This window comes from Mandrillus leucophaeus, unplaced genomic scaffold, assembly GCF_000951045.1.
Source record: "Mandrillus leucophaeus isolate KB7577 unplaced genomic scaffold, Mleu.le_1.0 Scaffold484, whole genome shotgun sequence".
Classification (NCBI taxonomy): Eukaryota; Metazoa; Chordata; class Mammalia; order Primates; family Cercopithecidae; genus Mandrillus; species Mandrillus leucophaeus.
The window spans coordinates 23,547-42,869 of record NW_012105187.1 but is presented as its reverse complement, the minus strand read 5'-3'; the positions used below and the strand labels follow the sequence as shown (position 1 = coordinate 42,869).

The 19,323-nt window shown below is 41.3% G+C and overlaps 1 protein-coding gene across 1 annotated transcript in view; it reads right to left on the bottom strand.

The window, feature by feature from the left end:
* RGSL1 (regulator of G-protein signaling like 1) overlaps positions 1-19,323 on the bottom strand; it is a gene marked incomplete at its 5' end in the record, with an annotated part of 100,374 nt that overhangs the window by 63,276 nt on the left and 17,775 nt on the right. The window contains 4 exons of the mRNA XM_011995362.1: positions 4,253-4,360; positions 8,133-8,355; positions 8,774-8,836; positions 17,586-18,553. Coding sequence (XP_011850752.1) covers positions 4,253-4,360; positions 8,133-8,355; positions 8,774-8,836; positions 17,586-18,553 — 1,362 coding nt within the window. The remainder of the gene's footprint in view (positions 1-4,252; positions 4,361-8,132; positions 8,356-8,773; positions 8,837-17,585; positions 18,554-19,323) is intronic.

Genomic DNA, 19,323 nt, shown 5'->3' with positions numbered 1-19,323 from the left:
TAAAAAGATCACTCAAAACCATACATGGAAACTAAACAACCTGCTCCTGAGTGAATTCTGAGTAAACAATAAAAAAAATATATAAAATATATACCTCCTGAAAAAGATACACAGACACACACACATGCACACACACACACATACACACAGTCTATTATCTATCTATCTATCTGTCTATCTTTCTATCTCTTTTTCATTCCTATCATAAAGAAGGACAAGAAGCAGTTCACATTGATGTAGGAAGGACAGCATATGTATTTACTGTCTTGCCATTATTATATTAACTTTTCTAGCCTCTGACATAATGTAATTCAATGGGCCCCAAACCATCTAGATACTATATTAGTCCACATTATCAATAGTATCATATGCATCGTATCACATGTACCATATACATTGGGCAAGATAAACAATAAAGGTTAAGCATTTTTGGGGCCTTAGTAAGACACCTATGCTCCAGAGGTGAATAAATCCTACCAAGACTACCAAGACCATATCAGTAAAGGTTCTAGAATCCAGTGTGATCTGGTGCATATTTGGACATCCTCTCCAAAATAAAGGACATAGATTGCATTTCATCTTTCACTACTAAGAAGGAAGCATAAAATCTGGTAGACTTCTTTATGTTTTAGAAACAGCATATTTCACACTTGAAAATACTTTTCTGAAATATAAGGCTGCCAGATGTTAGGGGGACCCAGAGTAGGAAAGTATTTTTGCTGCAAGTCAAGGTTCTGGTATAAATAACCCTACCACTTAGGCCATACAACACAACAGAGCCCATGGTTTTAGGAGTATCAGTAGTGGGAAAAGACAATGGAGTTTATGACAAACCTGAAAAGGATAATTTTGGAATAGATCCGTAAAGTTCTGGAGTAAGACCATGTTATCTGCAGCAAAAAACTACACTACTCAAAAAATACTTGAATGTGCTATTGAGCTATGGTAAAGTAAGAGAGCCTGTCCATGTGATATCAAGTGAGCAAAAAGACAGACCTACCCATCTGATATGGTTTGGATCTGTGTCCCCGCCCAAATATCATGCTGAAATGTAATCTCCAATGTTGGAAGTGGGGCCTGGTAGGAGATTATTAGCTCGTGGGACGGTTTCTTATGAATGGATTATCACATCCTTGGTACTGTCCTCACCATCATGAGTGAGCTCTCATGATATCTGATTGGTTAAGTGTGTAGCACGTCCTCCTTTCTTCCTTTGGCTCCAACCAAGTGAAGTTCTGGCTCCCCTTTCACCTTCTGTCATTACTGTAAATTTTCTGAGGCCTCCCCAGAAGCCAAGCAGATGCCAGCATTATGCTTCCCATATAGCCTGTGGAACCATGAGCTAAATTAAATATCTTTTCTTTATAAATTACCCAGCCTCAGGTATTTCTTTATAGCAGTGTGAGAATAGACTACTATACCATCATAAGCTGGGTTATTCAAGATCACCCAGTCATAGGTGGCCCAACAGTAATTCATCATAAAATGGAAATGGTACATCTGGAATCAGGCAAGAGGCAGGTCAGAAGGTACAAGAAACTACCTAAGCAGGTGACCCAGACACCCATGTCATTACCACTGTGGCACTGCCACTTCACTGTCATCACATCTATGGCTGGTCACATTGATGACCAGCTGACAGGAGAGGAAAAAAGCTGAACCTGTTTCATGAATGGACCATCTCAATATGTTGGTGAAAATGAATAGCTGAAGCCCTTCTCGGTGGTGATCCTGAAAGATGATGGGGAGAGAAAATCCCCTGCGACCCCATGAGCAGAACTTTGGGCAGTGAACCTGTGCATTCATTTGTGTGGAAAGAGAAGTAGCCCAGGGTAAGAACATATACATACTCATGGGCAGTGATGAATGGCTTGGCTGGTAAGCCAGGGGCTTAAAAGGAGGAAGATTAGAATACTGGGGAAGAACAGGTCTGGGAATATACACATGTGGATGGAACGATGAGAATAAACATGACGTGGGAAGATCTCTGTATTCTGTCTTAAAGCCCACCAAAAAACAACTACCACGAAAGAGGCACTAAACAACCAAGCAGACAAAATGACACTCTGCCGGTTGATGCCAGCAAGGCTCTGTCATAAGCCACTCCAGTGCTGGCACAGTGAGCTCATGGACAGAGCTCTAGGTGGCAGCGATGGAGGCTATGTACAGACCAACAGCATGTGCCCATGTTTGAGTGCCAAACACTCAAGTTGTAGGCAACAGAAACAAATGCAGAGCCCCCAGTATAGTAACATCCCTAATAAAAACCAGCCACTTAGTGACAAACTGATTACACTGAACCCCTTCTACTCTGGAAGGAGCAACAATTCATTTTGACTGGAACTGATATGTATCTTGCCTGCAAGGTCTCAGACAGCATCACCACCTCGGGACTTACAAGTGATTGATCCCTCAGTAGGATCTCACATAACATTGCCTCTGACCAAGGGATATACTTCATAGCAAAGAAGGTGTGGCAATGGCCAATGGGTACCATGAGGATGAGATCTACTAATTCTATTTCCTTTGAGAGCTACTGGCTTGATAGAGTGATGGAGCCACTTTTTGAAGGCAAAGCTGTGAAAGCAGCTTGGAGCTACCGGAATACTGGGGGTGAATGATCATACCTTGGGAAAATGAGGCATCATCTTCCAGGATAAATCAAAGACCATTATAAGGTATGTCTTCAGTAGTAGAATACATGGGCCCAGATACCAAGGAATGAAAGAAGTGTTCCATTTACCTCTCAGTATCAGTGACTGACTTAGAGAAATTTGTCATCTTTATACCTTTAGGTTCTGTAGGTCTAGACCAGGGCTGTCCAATAAAAATACAATGTGAGCCACATATATAATCTAAAATTTTCTAGTAGTCACATTGAAAAAGCTAAAAGGAAAAGGGTGAAATTAATTTTAACAGTGTATTTTATTTACCCACATGTACCAGTCACATTGCAAGTGCTCAATGGCCATATGGGGCTAGTGGCTTCTGTAATGGACAGTGCCAGTCTAGAGATCCTAGTTCCTAGAGGTAGAATGCTTCTACTAGAGGCAATAGTAGGTGTTCAGTCGCGTTAAGCTCCTTATGCTGAGAAGTCAGCAGGCAAGCAAAGGAGTCACTGTACTGATAGGGTAATTGATCCTAATCATTAAGATCATGGTACATAGCAGGGATACTGGACAATTCACTTGCCACTCTTGGTATTCCCTGGCCCAATTTGTATGATAGGTTCACAAGTGAAGCAGCCACAGCCTGAGAAGTCATGATGACTAGGGGCTCAGATATCCCAGAGATGAGAGTCTAGTAAGACCCCAAGACCAGCAGAGGTGCTAGCTGAGCATGAGAGGAATCTAGGATGGGGAGCAGGAGAGGAAGAAGAGGAGTATTAGCAATGGTCTTCAGATAAGGTAGAGTAATGTGAGCCTGCCTTTCTCAAATACGTTTCCCAGGACAAGAAACCATCAGATTCCTGGAGGAACTACTCCAAGGTGAGGTGAAATTTCTATACAAAGCAAATGGACAGTAGTGGATGGTACTGGGTACTACCCAGAATCTCCCTTCAGGGCCAAAGCGCTCATTTGCCTAGATGCCTGAGTGTTTTCTGCTGATGACCCAGAGATGAGGCCCCTTCTGGAAGTTGCTTCAGCCAAAGGAAACTGCCTGGCTATAAACCCTAGGTTATATCCTCCGCAGGGGCATTCACATCTCCTATGGATCAGTGTGGAAGAACTAAAGCTCAAATTAAATTTCTTACCTCACCGAGGGACAACTCTGAAGGGCCACGCTGGCATCAGAGCTTCTCATGGCATCTGCTGAGGCCTGTTGTGATTGCTCCACAGATGAGCATCTGCCTCTCCCCAGTCCTGCCTTCCTCACTCTCTTATAGGTATTATTCCCGAGAGCACTCCTTAACAAACATCCCTTCACAAATCTCAGCCTCCAAGTAACTTGACAGAAGAAGAATCCACATTATTTAAAACCCCAGAGTGATAACTAGATAAGAAAGTAGAAATGAACAATCTTGACCATCATCACTTCATTCATTTACGATTACATCTTATTTTCATGATGCCCTTCTATGGTTTTGTAGGAGAAAAAAGACATAGTCATTACCCTCTAACCACCTCTCCATTTCCAACAAAGCATGGTTCCTCCTTTAGCTTATGTTCCTTAAGGAACATAAGATTACAGATGTTCTCTTAGATTTGAAAAAACCTAGTTGCCTTGTCTATCCCTGATTTTAAACACTTGCCTATTTTAGGTGCTTTCTCACAGTATACTTTGTAGTCGTCACTGATCTTCTCTATGGCTATCTTTGGATTCTTGTAGCAAAGCTCCTCAAAGGACATTTTAGTTACGTCTGTGAAGTAAGGAAAACAGAGATAGAGTTTAGTTGTCCAAAGTCTAGGTTCAAAGATTCATATACTTTTGTTGAAGGTATTGCCTTTAAAATACTGGGCGCAGTGGGTCACACCTGTAATCCCAGCACTTTGGGAGGCTGAGATGGGCGAATCACTATGTCAGGAGATCAAGACCATCCTGGCTAACATGGTGAAACCCCGTCTCTACTAAAAATACAAAAAAATTAGCTGGGCGTGGTGGCGGGAGCCTGTGGTCCCAGCGACTCGGGAGGCTGACGCAGGAGAATGGCATGAACCCGGGAGGTGGAGCTTGTAGTGAGTCGAGATCGGGCCACTGCACTCCAGCTGGGCGACAGAGGGAGACTCCGTCTCAAAAAAAAAAGTTATTTGAAGAGGCCAATAGTGTTTTAATGGGATGTTTACAGAAATAATACAAGTTCCCTAAGCTAAATTATAAGCAAGGAAATAAGCCTCCTCTCCCCTCCAAAATGAGAAGATCCTCTCCTTCTTAAGGAAAACTGACCCATGGAGATTATTTGCCTGAGAGATGCTAGGGTAACCAAGATATGACTTGAAAGAGCTACTATTTTTTAATTCATATATGAGAAGTAACTCATACAAATGAATGGCTTCTCCTGCAAAGCATCCATCTGTTGAGGGATTGAGTATTTGTTCTTTTGCAGAGACGGGATTTTGCCATGTTGCCCAGGCTAGTCTTGAACTCCTAGGTTCTAGCAATACTCCTGCCTTGGCCTCCTGAAGTCTGGGGATTAAAGGCGTGAGACCACACCTACAAATGCATTTCAAACATTCTACTATTGCTTCAAAAAAAATTGAAGCCCCTAAGAATAACAAATGGCAAAGAACATGCTATGCTATGTTTTCCCTTTCTCAGCTCTGACTTCAGGAATTACTTTCAGAATTAACTTACATATCTGAATATTATCAATAGTTACAAATCATTGTCCTTTGGAGTGGATTATTGTTTTCTAGAAAGAGCCATATATCATCTTAAGTTATGCATCATGAATTGAGAGGGAATACGTTTTTGTATCCAAAATGTGGTGAGACAATGAGGCTGAGATAGCAAGAGAAGTTTTAACAATGATCTGGGTAACAGAAGCAGAATAGTAGCACCTTACTTCCTATCGAGGAGAAATATTCATTTGGGTTGTGAGTTCTGGGATTTAGAGTATATCTAAATGCACAGAGTTCTCCTGGAACTCTCTAGGTAGTTCAGTACTTTCTGAAGCTATACTATTTAAGTCTAAAAAGAGTACTGGGGTGTGGACTCGTGAATGTGAGTTATTCTTATGTCATCATCATCATCATCATCATCTTCATCATGTATAATCAAGGGGAATCTGACCATAAGTGTTATGAGCAGTGGATTATTTCTGCAGTGGATCCAGGTTTCTGGTCCTGTATCAATTCCTTCCTTGCTGAGCAACCTTGGGCAAGTCTTTTCACCTTTCTTGAAGTCATGTTTCCCTGTATAAAAGATGATAGTGGTTGGGTATGGTGGCTCACACCTGTAATCCCAGCACTTTGGGAGGCCAAGACAGGTGGATCACTTGAGATCAGGAGTTCGAGACCAGCCTGGCCAACATGGTGAAACACTGTCTCTACTAAAATACAAAAATTAGCAGGGCGTGGTGGCAGGTGCCTGTAATCCCAGCTACTCAGGAGGCTGAGGCGGGAGAATCGCATGAACCTGGGAGGCAGAGGTTGCAGTGAGGCAAGATAGTGCCATTGCACTCCAGCCTGGGTGACAAAGGGAAACTCCATCACACAAAAAAATAATTTTTTAAAAGTATCACACATAGGCCAGGCATGGTCACTCATATCTTTAATACAAGCACTTTGGGAAGCCAAGACGGGAGAATGACTTCAGCCCAGGAGTTCAAGACTGGCCTGGGCAGCATGACAAGACTCCACCTCTACAAAAAATAAAAAATTAGCTGGGTGTGGTGGTACATGCCTGTAGTCCCACCAACTTAGGAAGCTGAGATGGGAGCATCACTTCAGTCTGGGAAGTCATGGCTGCAGTGAGCTGTGACGGTTCCACTGCACTCCATCTCAAAAAAAAAGGATAGTATTCTAGCTCTGGTACTCTGTGGGTTTAGGGTACAGCTTGAGACACCAGCCTACCTGGGATTCAGGGCCCTGACTTGGCCAAATGCAAAGAAGGCCCTTTATTAGGCCAGACTTGTGCTCCAAAAAAGCAGTGATAGAGGAAGTAATGATATGTGCTTTGGAGAGGGACAAGGAGCTTCCATGGAGGGTGCTTCACATTCTTACTGGCTATCCCTGGTGCCCCATAGCCACCCAAAGTAATGCCCATTGCCCAACATATGTGTGGTGAAATTTACCAGCCATGTTTTCTTCTACTTTGGTCTTGATTCCTGGGAAAGAATCTAAGATCCTCAGGATTTAGAGAGAGAGTGGAATCTCTATGGTTAAAAAAGAGGGCCTGTTCATGCTAGATTTAAATATTTTATGCCCAAGCATGGCTCTGAGGGGAAAGCATCCAGGGCATCTTGGTTTGTATATAGAGTGCATATTAAAGTTTTAAAAAAGAGTCGGATTTACTTAGCACCTGCTTGTTATGTAAATACATTACCTCTAATCCTAAACAAATTAGGGGCCATTATCTCCACTGCACAGATAAAGAAATTAGGTTCAGAGAGATGGAGTAGCTTGCCAAAGCTCACAGAGCATATGAATGGTACAACTGAATTTTCAAAGCTTTTGCTTACTCTTTATCCATGTTTTTCAAAGTGTAGGTCATGACTCACAAGTGTGCCAAAAAATAAATGGTGACATTGTTAGCTTTTATATGACATGAAACATAATAGAATAAAGAATGTTAGAGTACAGCATCTTACGTAATAAGGGCAAGTATTGCTTTGGAAATTTTTTTCCATATATATGTGCACACGTATATACTTACGTTTAAGTAATTATGAAGTCAAACATATTTATTGTGGATCAAAGTTTGAGAGATATGCAGTATTCCAACTGTCTCAACATAGATAATTAAAGCAGTATGCTCAATTTGAATAATAATGACTAACATTTACAGTATTGAACTCTTAAGTGATTGTCAAACATTGTACTAATAGCTTTCATAGATGATCTCAGGTCACCTGCACAACAAGTTTGTTGTTATTCTCATTTTACAGATGAGAAAACTGGGGGTCAAAGAGAGGTTAAATACATTGCTCAAGCATACAAGTCAATAGGAGAGCACGGGGGTAACCCCAGACTTCTGGGACAGCAAAGCCTTTTGTTCCTAACGACATCTCTCCACTGCCTGGGTGGGCTGGTGTGTTATGTTAGGGAAGCGGGCGACTGTAAAACATGTTCACAGAAATGCACTTGGACCCTATTCTGGAGGAAATGTGGTGAGGTGGAACATGCTTATCAGATGCATGAAACGAAGTATTCAGCATCAACTGTGGTGATGCTTTGGTGGGCAAGAGTCCAGCTACACTTGAGCACCCTGGCTCCCTCAGATCCAGCAGGGAGCTCCATGGTGAGTCTGTCTGGATTAAAATCCTGACTGCAACTTACTCTGATCCTGGGGAGGTCACATCCTCTCTGTGCCTCAGTTACTTAGTACATACCTCATAGGCTATTTTGATGATCAAATGAGGTAATCTCTGCATTGCATAGTGCTGACGCTTAGTAAATAATTAGTAAATGTTAAATATTATTTTCCAGTTGCCTATATGTAAAGGTCAAAAAAATTACAGTGACTGCTCTGACCTGTTAGAAACACTGGAGATGTCAGCTCTACCTGAAGAGACCCTCCTTGTTTCAGGTCCTCAGTAGCTATCTTTCGCCACTGCATATAGTCCATTTCCTTCATGTCAGCCAAAGCCTGGCTTAACTCTAGAGAATGCTGAATCCTCTTATAAAGAAGAATGTTCTCTTCTTTGCCTATGAATTCTCTTTTATGCTGTCTGGAGCTGATGAACTTATTCTGTGTCTAAGAGAAGAGGGTGAGGGGAAGACTGTATTTGTTACAGGAATTAGACCAGAAGCAATAGTTTTGTAATAACTCAGTGTTCCATGCCTCCCTGTCACATGGCTATTACGCAGGTTGTTTTCATGTGTTAAGAACCATTGCTTCTTTACATGCCAACCCCCACCCTTTTCTAATCGAACTCATTTTCTATAAGGGAGAAATTTTCTATGATTGTGACTTTTTCAAAGTCATGTTATGCACCGAGTCCTTTTCCTTGAGAGGTTTAGCTTTAGAACAACAGGGACCATGCCAATCTTTGGTTGACTCTAGGAAAAATAACAATTTCATTTACTTTAACACATAGGCCTTTTAAAACAGCAATTACTCTCTCTTCTTCCCTCATCCTCATGATTCCTTCCCAACTCAAAGTCCTTCCTACCGTAAAAAGGAGAAACCAGTAGTCCTCTTCATCCAGGAACTCATCATACCAGGGACTCAGTATCTGAAAGCCAAACACAGCCTATGCATTATGAGGTGGATGGTCAGCTTGCTGCATCTTTCCTGAGTATGTTCACCTGGGAGCAGAGTAGGCTGAAGATTCTGGGTTCTGTAATTGGGAGATCTAATGGAACAGCAAACATTAGCTATGACCAACTAGGAGGCATTCTTTTATCTCTGAATAGAGCAGCTAACACAGCCTCTCTCTAAGTCTCAGAGAAAAGTACTAAATATTTACTTAAGAAGAGAGATGACAAATAATTTACAGAACTATTACTTAACATCTGCATATTATTTCATTCTTTTCCAAAGTAATATCCCATTTTTTCTCAAAATGGCCCTGAAAACCAAGCGTCTTTCTTCGATGTGTCTACTCATATCTCCCACACCAACTTACAACGAAACCTGTGAGTTAGTGCTTAGCTAGATATTTTAATCTATGCTCTCAGTTTCACTCATTCATTCGACAAATGCTTTGTGAATGCCTCCTATGTGTCAGGCACTTTACGAATTGCTGGCAATATAGAGATCAACATGCTGCAAGTGTTGGTACAAGGAGCTCAACTTCCAGCATGAACAGCAGCATAACACATGCTCTAACAGGGGTATGAACAAAGCTTCTGATTCAGTCAGGGAAATCCAGGAAGAATTCATAAAGGTAAGGAGGTTTAATCTAATGTGCACGTTGCAGGATAAGTAGGAGCTCATCATAGGGAAGTTGAGTAAAGATCATGCCAGACAGTAGAAAGAGCTTAAACAAAGGCATGGGGATGGGAAAGAACATATTTGGGAATGATGAGTACTCCAGTGTGGGCTGAAATGTAGCATTCATGTGAAGAGCCCAGGGATGGGGAAGTGGCAAGAGAGGAAGCAGAGATGCGTTGGAATTATATATAAGGGACTTGAATGACTTGCTGAGTAATCTGGGGATTATTTTGTAGGCAATGAATTGTTGATAGTAATTTTTAAGAATGTAAGATTATCTCCGCCAACTGCCTCAATCATGCAGCCAAAAGGTGAGTTTAGGGATATAAATTTTAGTAGCTTTAACAAATCTCCTTGGCTCCTGGGAAACTTGAGTGAAGTATATTCCTGAGACAATTCAGTTCAGTGATTGAATCTGAGCAATATGTAATGTAATATAATGTTACTCATTAATAAGTAACTGTAAATATGCATTAAATATAAATAATAAAAAAGCATGTGTGAAATGAGCACCCTATTAACATCCCGTTTGGTTTAAAAGGTTTATGACTAGGCCGGGCGCGGTGGCTTACGCCTGTAACTCTAGCACTTTGGAAGGCTGAGGCGGGCGGATCACCTGAGGTCGGGAGTTCAAGACCAGCCTGACCAATATGGAGAAACCCTGTCTCAACTAAAAATACATAATTAGCTAGTCATGGTGATGCATGCCTGTAATCCCAGCTACTCAGGAGGCTGAGACAGGAGAATTGCTTGAACCCAGGAGGCGGAGGTTGCAGTGAGCCAAGATCATGCCATTGCACTCCAGCCTGGACAACAAGAGTGAAATGCCATCTCAAACAAATAAATAAATAAAAAAAATTTATGACTCAGGCTGGGTACAGTGACTCACACCTCACGCCTGTAATCCTAGCCCTTTTGGAGACTGAGGTGGGCAGATCACTTGAGACCAGGAGTTTGAGACCAGCCTGGGCAACATGGTGAAACTCCCAGCTCTACCAAAAAATAAAAAACAAAAAAAATAACTGGGCATGGTGGCGTGCACCTGTGGGAGGCGCATGCCACCCCCAGGGAGTACCACAAATTAGCTACTGGAGAGTTCAGGTGGAAGAATCACCTGAACCCAGGAGGTGGAGGTTGCAGTGAACCAAGATCATGCTACTGCATTTCAGCTTGGGCAACAGAGGGAGACTTTGTCTCAAAAAAAAAAAAAAAAAAAAAAATTAAGACTCTACCTAATAATTAATTGATAAATACATTTATTTCTTAAGAAACAAAGCTTAATAGAGCATTTTCTATTAAAAGAAACAACCAGATATGCATTAAAATAGTAGCCAAAAATAATAAATATGATAAAACAGCATCTAAAAACCCTATAATAGTTTTTTGTTAGAATGTATTAGGATTGTCTTTAGAATTGAGCTTGTCCATCACTTGATAAACCCTCCTGGCCCCTTCTCAGAGCAGTGTGTGATGCAATAGATCAAGGTTCTGCAAACGTTTTCTATAAAGTGCCAGATAGTAAATATTTTATGATATTTACTATAGGCTATATAGTCTATTGCAAGTACTCAACTGTGTAGTTGTAGGACATGGTAGTATGTAAACAAACGGGCACAGTTTTGTTGCAATAAAACTTTATTTATGGACACTAAAATTTGAATTTCATGTATTAACCATCTGCCATAATATGTTCTTTTTTTGATTTTTTTTCTACTATAAAGAAATGTTAAACCATCCCTAGCTTGCTGGCCATGCAAATACATGTGGGAAGCTGAATTTGATGCCCAGACTGTAGTTTGCTAACCTTGCAATAGTCTGAACAGGAATCTGGACACTGGCTCTGCACTTGTCAGTAAATAGCAGTGAGACCTGAGAATTTGACCCATCAGCTGTACAATGAAAGAAGGGATGACAGAACCTCTAATGACTTATTCTAAGGTTATATGTGTCTGAAAAGAGGTCAGAAGAGGATGAACATGTATTTACCTACTCATTACCAGGCGCTGCATATAGAGTGTCCTTGAAGCAGCCATTATGATCCCCAATGTACTGACGAGAAAACCAAGGATCAGGTTGAGTGATGTCAGCAAGATGGCTGACTAGAAGCCCCTAGCACTTGCCCATGCCTCCATAAACACAACTGAAACAATACACGAATAACTACATTCTAATAAAAGTAAAAATAACGAAAGGAAAGTGTACATTGAAGTGTACATTGAAGGAGTAACAGAAACCCTGATGAACACAGAAACTCAGGATAGCCACAGAGAGAATGAAAGGAAACACTGGGTCTCCACCACCCACTCCCCAAGCCTATATCAGCTGGGGACCAGGAGGAACCTCTCCCTATTGTGAAAAGCTAGGCTAGAGGATCTCAGCAGCCCTCATTAACACATTAGACACCTACAGTGCTCACCACTGGGGTCCCCTGCAGTCCTCACAGGCACTAAGCCCAGCCGAGAGAGCTGCCTAATGGCCACACAGCTATGCTCCCCCAAGAGAAGGAGTTGACACTGTGCCCTGCCCCCTGTGGCCTGCAAGACTACTGTGCTATACCATCTTGGACCTGATATTACTGCTGGAATGTATCTTGCTCCAGGGGCAAGCAGCCACAACTTCTCTTCATCCCTGAGGGTAAACTGCTGCCAAACTACCCCCACCTGATGGTCTAACATCCCCAAGCCAAGCTGCAGGCAGCTGTCACACTCTTTCCCTTGGGGCCAACCACAAGTGGAACTGCTCTGCCCACTTCTACGCAACTCCTTCAGGCTGAACATTAAGCTCTACACTCTCTCCTGGGGAAATGGCACTTTGGTAGAATTGCTTCATCTACCACTCTCAGCCGCAGCTGCACTCTGCCCCTAGGGGCCTGAACTGGAATGGCATACTGCCTCCTGAGGAAACAGCGCCTTGGTGCAGCTGCGCCATATTTCTCTCCCAGTCACTGCTGAGCCGGGAACCTGTGAACTGAAGCCAAAGTTTCACACGCCCTCCTGGGAAAATGATGCGTTGGTGGAACTCCTCCATCTACCTCTCCCAGTTGCTGCTGTACCCTGGCCCCTGGGAGAACAGAACCTTGGCTGTTCAGAACCGTCACATCTTCTCAGTGCCTGATTTAAAATAGTGTCCTGCCTTCCAGAAGAGTGGTCATGTATACCAATACCTAAGCTGAGTGGCATCTTACATCCCAGGGAAATAGTGCCTGGGCTACCTGGAATAGTCACACCCCTGGCCCTAAGCTGACGTGGCACTGAGCAGCTGTGCATTCCACGGCTAAGATGGCATAGTACCCCGGGTCCCAGGGACACAGAACAGTGGCTGAGCTGAGGAACCCCACACTACAGGCCGAAAGAATTATAGTATCGTGCTTCCCTGGAGCTGAACTAGCCCTCCAGAGTCCTAGCTGCTAAGACATCCCTTTCACTGTATCCCAAGTATTCTAGGACAGTTGGTGCCACTGTAGCTGGCTTCACAGTATGGGATGCTTCTGAGCCCCACCATCCCAGGGTCCAGAGTCACGACTACATGGTGCCTCATCCCTAGGGACCTGAGTTGCCACTGAGCCCTACTGGCTCAGGTTCCCAAACCCACTCTGTGGGCCCAAACCTCAGAGTCCGTCTTCTCCAACGCTGGGCCAGGGCTGTGCTCTGTCCCTCAGGGTAGAATCACAGTTACAACCGAACCCCTGGGCTTGAGCTACTAGGCAGTGCTGCAGAGTCACATATCCTGGCTCTGTGGGCAGCCTACATCCAACCATTCTACATAAGTGAACGTGCACCCCAAGACCCAAGCGCTACTAATCTGTACAACAGACTCCTGTGACATAAGTTTACCTATATAACCAACCAGAACAGGCACCCCCGAACCTAAAATAAAAGTTAAAAAACGAAAATAAGCAAAACAATAGAAATGCATGTCTATAAATATTACATATGCATATTATGTCTCATTTGAAATATAATACTAGTATATTTTATGTGTACATAATAGATGTACATTATATGCATATATGTATTCATATACATTATGAAAATTATACATTTATTATATATATACACACATATATTATGTATGTATTTTAAAAATTATTTTTAAGCCCTTTATTAAGGTATAATTGACATACAAAAACCTGTAGAAATTTAATGTATACAACTTAATGTCTTCGAAGATAAGTATACACCCATTAAACTGTCATCACAATCAATATCACAAACCTATCCTCGAAAAATTTCTTCCTGTTCCCTTTGGTTTTGTTTATGTTTCTTTTTTCTTTTGTGGTAAAAACACTTAACACAAGACCTATTCTCTCAGTGAATTTTAAGTATACAATATAGAATTGTTAAATGATATTTCATATGTTGTACAGTAAATTTATCTCTCATGACTGAAGCATGGTACAGTTTAATCAACACCTCCCTGAAGCCGCTGGCAACTGTCATTCTTTTTTCTGCTTCTGTGAATTTATCTGATTTAGATTCAGCACATAAGTGAGATTATGCAGTATTTGTCTTTCTGTGTCCATTTATTTTAATTAGCATGATGTCCTCCAGGTCTCATCTGTGTTGTTGCAAATGGCAGGACTTCCTTCTTTTTAAAGACTGAATAGTACTGCATCATATACACCACATTTTCTTTATCCATTCATCTTTTGATGCACATTTCAGTTGTTTTCATATCTTGGCTATTGTGAGTAATTCTGCAATGAACATGATTGTGCAGATATCTCTTCAAGATCCAGATTTTAATTCCTTTGGATATATCCCCCGAAGTGGGATTGCTGGATCAAAAGGTGATTCTACTTTTCATTTTTTGAGAAACCTGCATACTGTTTTCCATACTGGTCATACCAATTTACACTCCCACAAACGAATGTAAATTTGGGCATCCAGCGTGAAAAATAGTATGCAGGTTTAGTGTCAGTGTATAGAATCACAACTGTTTTTGAATATTGATTTTATCCTGCAACTTTACTGAATTTGCTTATTAGTTTTAACAGGTTTTTTTTTGGTAATTTTAGGGTTATCTACATATAAGATCATGTCATCTGCAAACAGAGGCATGATAGTTTTACTTTTTCTGTATAGTTTCACTTCTTCCTTTTATATTTGGATGCCTTTTATTTTTTATTTTTCTTGTCTACTTGCTCTGGCTAGGACTCCCAGTATTCTGTTGACCAGGAGGGGCAAGAATGAGGATCCTTAGCTTGTTCTGGATGTTAGAGGAAATGATTTCAGCTTTTCACCATTGAGTATGATGTTGCAGCAAGCTTTTCATAAATGGTCTTTATTGTGTGGCAGTACCTTCCTTATATATGTAATTTTTGAGAGAAAAATATTTTGAAATTTGTCAAGTAATTTTTTGGTGTCTGTTGAGTTGATGATGTGATTTTTATCTTTAATTCTGTTAATGTGTTGCATCACAGTGATTGATTTGCATAGGTCAAACCATCCTTATAACCCAGGGATAAATCCTACCTGGTAATTGTGTATAATTCTTTTAATATGCTGTTGTATTTGGTTTGCTAGTATTTTTTGCTTTTCTTTTTAAAGACAGCATCTTGCCTGTCACCAGGCTGACATGCAGTGCCATGAACATGGCTCACTGCAGCCTCAAATTCTTCCAGAAATCCTCCCTTCTCAGCATCCCAAGTAGCTGGGACCACAGGCACACACCACCATGCCCAGATAATATTTTTATTTTTTATAAAGACAGGGTTTTGTCATGTTGCCCAGGCTGATCTCGAACTCCTGGGCTCAAGCAGTCCTCCCAGCTCTGCTTCCCAAAGGACTGGGGTTACAGGCATGAACCACTGCACCCGGCCATGCTAGTATTTTCTTGTGAATATTTGCATCTGTTTTCCTCAGGGATATTGACCCGTGGTTTACTTTTCTTCTTGTGTCTTTGTCTGACTTTGGTGTCAGGGTAGCTCTAGCCTCATAAAATTACTTTGAAAATGTTCTCTATTCTTATATTGTTGGGAAAAGTTTAAGAAGGATTAGTATTAATTATTAAAATATTTGATAGAATTCACCAGTGACGCCATCTTGTCCCTGGTTTTTCTTTTTTGGGAAGTTTATTATTACTTTTTCAGTCTCTTTAACTGTTACTGGTCTGTTCAGGCTTTCAATTTCTTCTCGACTTAGTCATGGTAAGTTGTATGTTTCTAGAAATTTATTTCTGGTGGGTTGTCCAATTTGTTGTTGGTGTATAATTATTAATAATAGTCTTTTATTATCTTTTTTATTTCTGTGGGAATAAATTGTAACGTCTCTTCTTTCATTTACAATTTTATTTATTTAATCTTCTCTTTTTTAAGCCTAGCTAAGGATTTGTTGATTTCATTTATTGCTTAAGAAAACAAACTTAGTTTTATGTTTTTAAAAATTGAGTTTCTAGTCTCCATTTCATTTATTTCTTCTCTAATCTTTATCCTCTTCTTCCTTCTGATAAGTTTAGGTTTAGTTCTTCTTTTTCTGGTTCTGTGAGGTGTAAAGTTAGGTGGTTTATTTGAGATTTTTCTTTTTTAATGTAGGCATTTATTGCCATAAACATCCATCTTAGTACTGCTTTTGCTACATCCCATAAGTTTTGGTATGTTGTTTTTATTTTCATTAGTCTTAAGTATTTTCAAATGCCCTTTTTGATTTTTTTTTTGAGCTACTAGTTGTTTAAAAGTGTTTTGTTTAATTCTGTGTATTTACAAATTTTCTATTTTTCCATTTTCTATTCTTGATTTCTAGTTTCACTCCATTGCACTTGATGATAAAAAAAAAAAATACTTGTGGCCAAGTGCGGTGGCTCACACCTGTAATTTCAGCACTTTGGGAGGCTGATGGGCGTGGATTGCCTGAGGTCAGGAGTTTGAGACCAGCCTGGCCAATGTGGTGAAACCCCGTCTCTAAGAAAAATGCAAAAATTAGGTGGGCATGGTGGTGGGCACCTGTAATTCCAGCTACTCGGGAGGCTGAGGTAGGAGAATTGCTTGAACCCAGGAGAGGGAGGTGGCAGTGAGCCAAGATTGTGCCACTGCACTCCAGCCTGGGTGACAGAGCGCGACTTTGTCTCAAAAAAAAAAAAAAAAACTTGTAATGTTATTTCATTTTATTATTTTAGAGACAGGGTTTCATTCTTTCACCCAGGCTGGAGTGAAGTGATGTGATCATAGAGGTAACCTTGAACTCCTGGGCTTAAGTGATCCTCCCACCTCAGCCTCCTAAGCAGTTAAGACTACAAAGATGTGCCACCACATTTGGCTATGGAATATTTTTAATCTTAAATTTGTTAAGACCTTTTTGTGACTTAGCACATGATCTATTGTGGAGAATAAACTCATCCTAATTGGACTTTTCCTTGATGGCTAGTCTAGTAAAAGGAGACCTTGTTTTCAATACATAATGTTTATAACAGAAATTTAAAACTTTCCTCATAGAATACTCTGAGGTTCATGGTTTGGGGAGGCTTCATATAACAAGAAAGTGAAGAAGGAATGGACATCAACCACTCCCTACCTCCACTGTACTTTAGAGTTTTTGGCCGATTTGGGGAAAGTTGCAAAACGTGTGCCTTAAGACAGTGGTCCCCAACCTTTTTGACACAGGGACTAGTTTTGTGGAAGACAGTTTTTTCCGTGAACTGGGGGCTGGGGGGATGATTTCAGAATGAAACTGTTCCACCTCAGATAATCAGGCATTAGATTCTCACAAGAAGCATGCAACCCGGATCCCTCATATGCACAGTTCACAATACTGTTTGCACTCTAATGCTGCCACTGATCTGACAGAAGATGGAGCTCAGGCAGTAATGCTTGCTTACCTGCTGCTCACCTGCTGCTGTGCGGCCCAGTTCCTAACAGGCCATGGACTGATACAGATTTGTGGCCCAGGGTCTAGGGACCCCTGCCTTAACACAACAACCAACTCTTCAATATGTGAAGGTTTATGTGGGTAATTATGTAGTTACTTAGCCAGTATAGGTGACCAGATGGGATTTTTAGTCAGTTTTGTCCTAATTTGCCAGATACTAACTCATTTCTGTGAGGCATGGCCTACCTTGCAAATCTCCTTCTGGGCTTTGGGAATCCAGGGGATCACATCTCCAGAAGGCAACAGTTCCTTCAGGCCCTGAATGGTTTGGGATTTGAGTGGCAAGCGTGGACCAATCTGCTCATTCAGGTAGAGCTCGCAGATTCTGTCACCCAGCAAGTGACGAAAGATTGCATTCCCATTGTTCTTGTTATTCACAAGGACACTGAGGAAATGGTGCAGGTCCTGCCAAAGGTCAAGAAGTTGGATCTCCACTTTCAAATTCAGCTTCTTCAGGTGGTCCCGGAAAGGGTTTCCTGCATAGGAGTCAGCACACAAAGCCAAGTGGATGTATCCTAAAGAGAAGCTTTGCTTGATGGCCTTCTGAATTGTCATCTTGGAGGAGTGATGGATGATGGGGGTGATGGTCCTCAGGTGAGTAGAGACCTTTGTCTCAAAGAGGCCTTCCATGTGGAGGTGGCTCTTGGCTTTATTCTTCATGCTGGATTTTTTTGCATAATGCATATCCTTTTCCAGGGAACTGATTCTTGTTTCCTTTGAAGAAGCCATTTTCAGGAAAGGCATTTGTATAACCACTTTCTCTTGAGGACATGTCTCCTGTAGGGGCGTACCAATAGTATCTGGCTTGAGGTCCATTTCCAGAGACCAAGAATCAGGATCTACCAATTGCCACATCTTCCTCTTGGCTTTCCTGCTTGAGTACCGTTTATGAGAGTGGTGGCACCTCTGGATGCTCATGTTCAGAGGGAGCCCTCCTACGTGGGTGTAGCAAACGCTGTATAAGCGAGTCTCGTACTCCTGCATCAGACCATGGCATGCTTCCTCCTTGGCCATGGTCATCTTGGTGTGGGTGTAAAAGTTGGGAAGCCAGTAGCTCTGGAGTTTGAACAGAGCCACTTTCTGCATGTGGCTCAGGATCTCCCTCCTAGTGGTTGACTGGTTGGGATGCCAGATGGAGATGCTCAGGAGGGACTCTGGAAATAATACAGAGAAATGATGGGTGAAAATGATGTGATGATGGCAGTGATGATGATGTTGGAGAGGTTTTTAAATTTTTTCACATGTCTTTGTATAGCATTTTATTAGTTCCTCACACAATCCTGGAGTATGAAGAGTTAAAATATAGAGTCGACACATTTTTATGGTTTTCTCGGCACACAGTGATCCCTTTATCTTATTCTCCACAGAAATAAGCCATGTTATGGGATTCTTCTAGTTGCTTTTTAGACTATTAAATGTTACTTCAAAGAAGAGCAAAAGCACAAGAAAAATGATTAAGAACAAGAGACATCTATGTCTGAACAGGATTTTTGATGAAGAGGTTTGGATAAGTAGAACTAGCCCTGATTTAATGTTGTCAATTCTCAATTACCTATGTGAGTAGAGAGGAGTGTGAATAATGCCAAACTGTACATCTTTTGGAACATATCTGTATTCAAGTTCGGAATGCCTCCTCAGTTAATCAATGAACAAACAAATATAAATAAATCTTATGTTCTATAGAAGAAGTTGACAAACTTTTTATGTAAAGGGCCAGCTGGTAAATATTTTGGCTCTGTAAATCACATAAAATTTCTTTCTTTTTTTAAAAGCCCTATAAAAATGTAAAAATGGTCTTAGCTCACAGGCCACATACACTGCATTTGGCTGGTGGGTTGCAGTTTGTTCTAGAGAATCCCAATTAAAAAAATAAAATACAAAAGTATGTAGGCTTAAATGTTACAGGTGCTTTTCAAGTATCCTG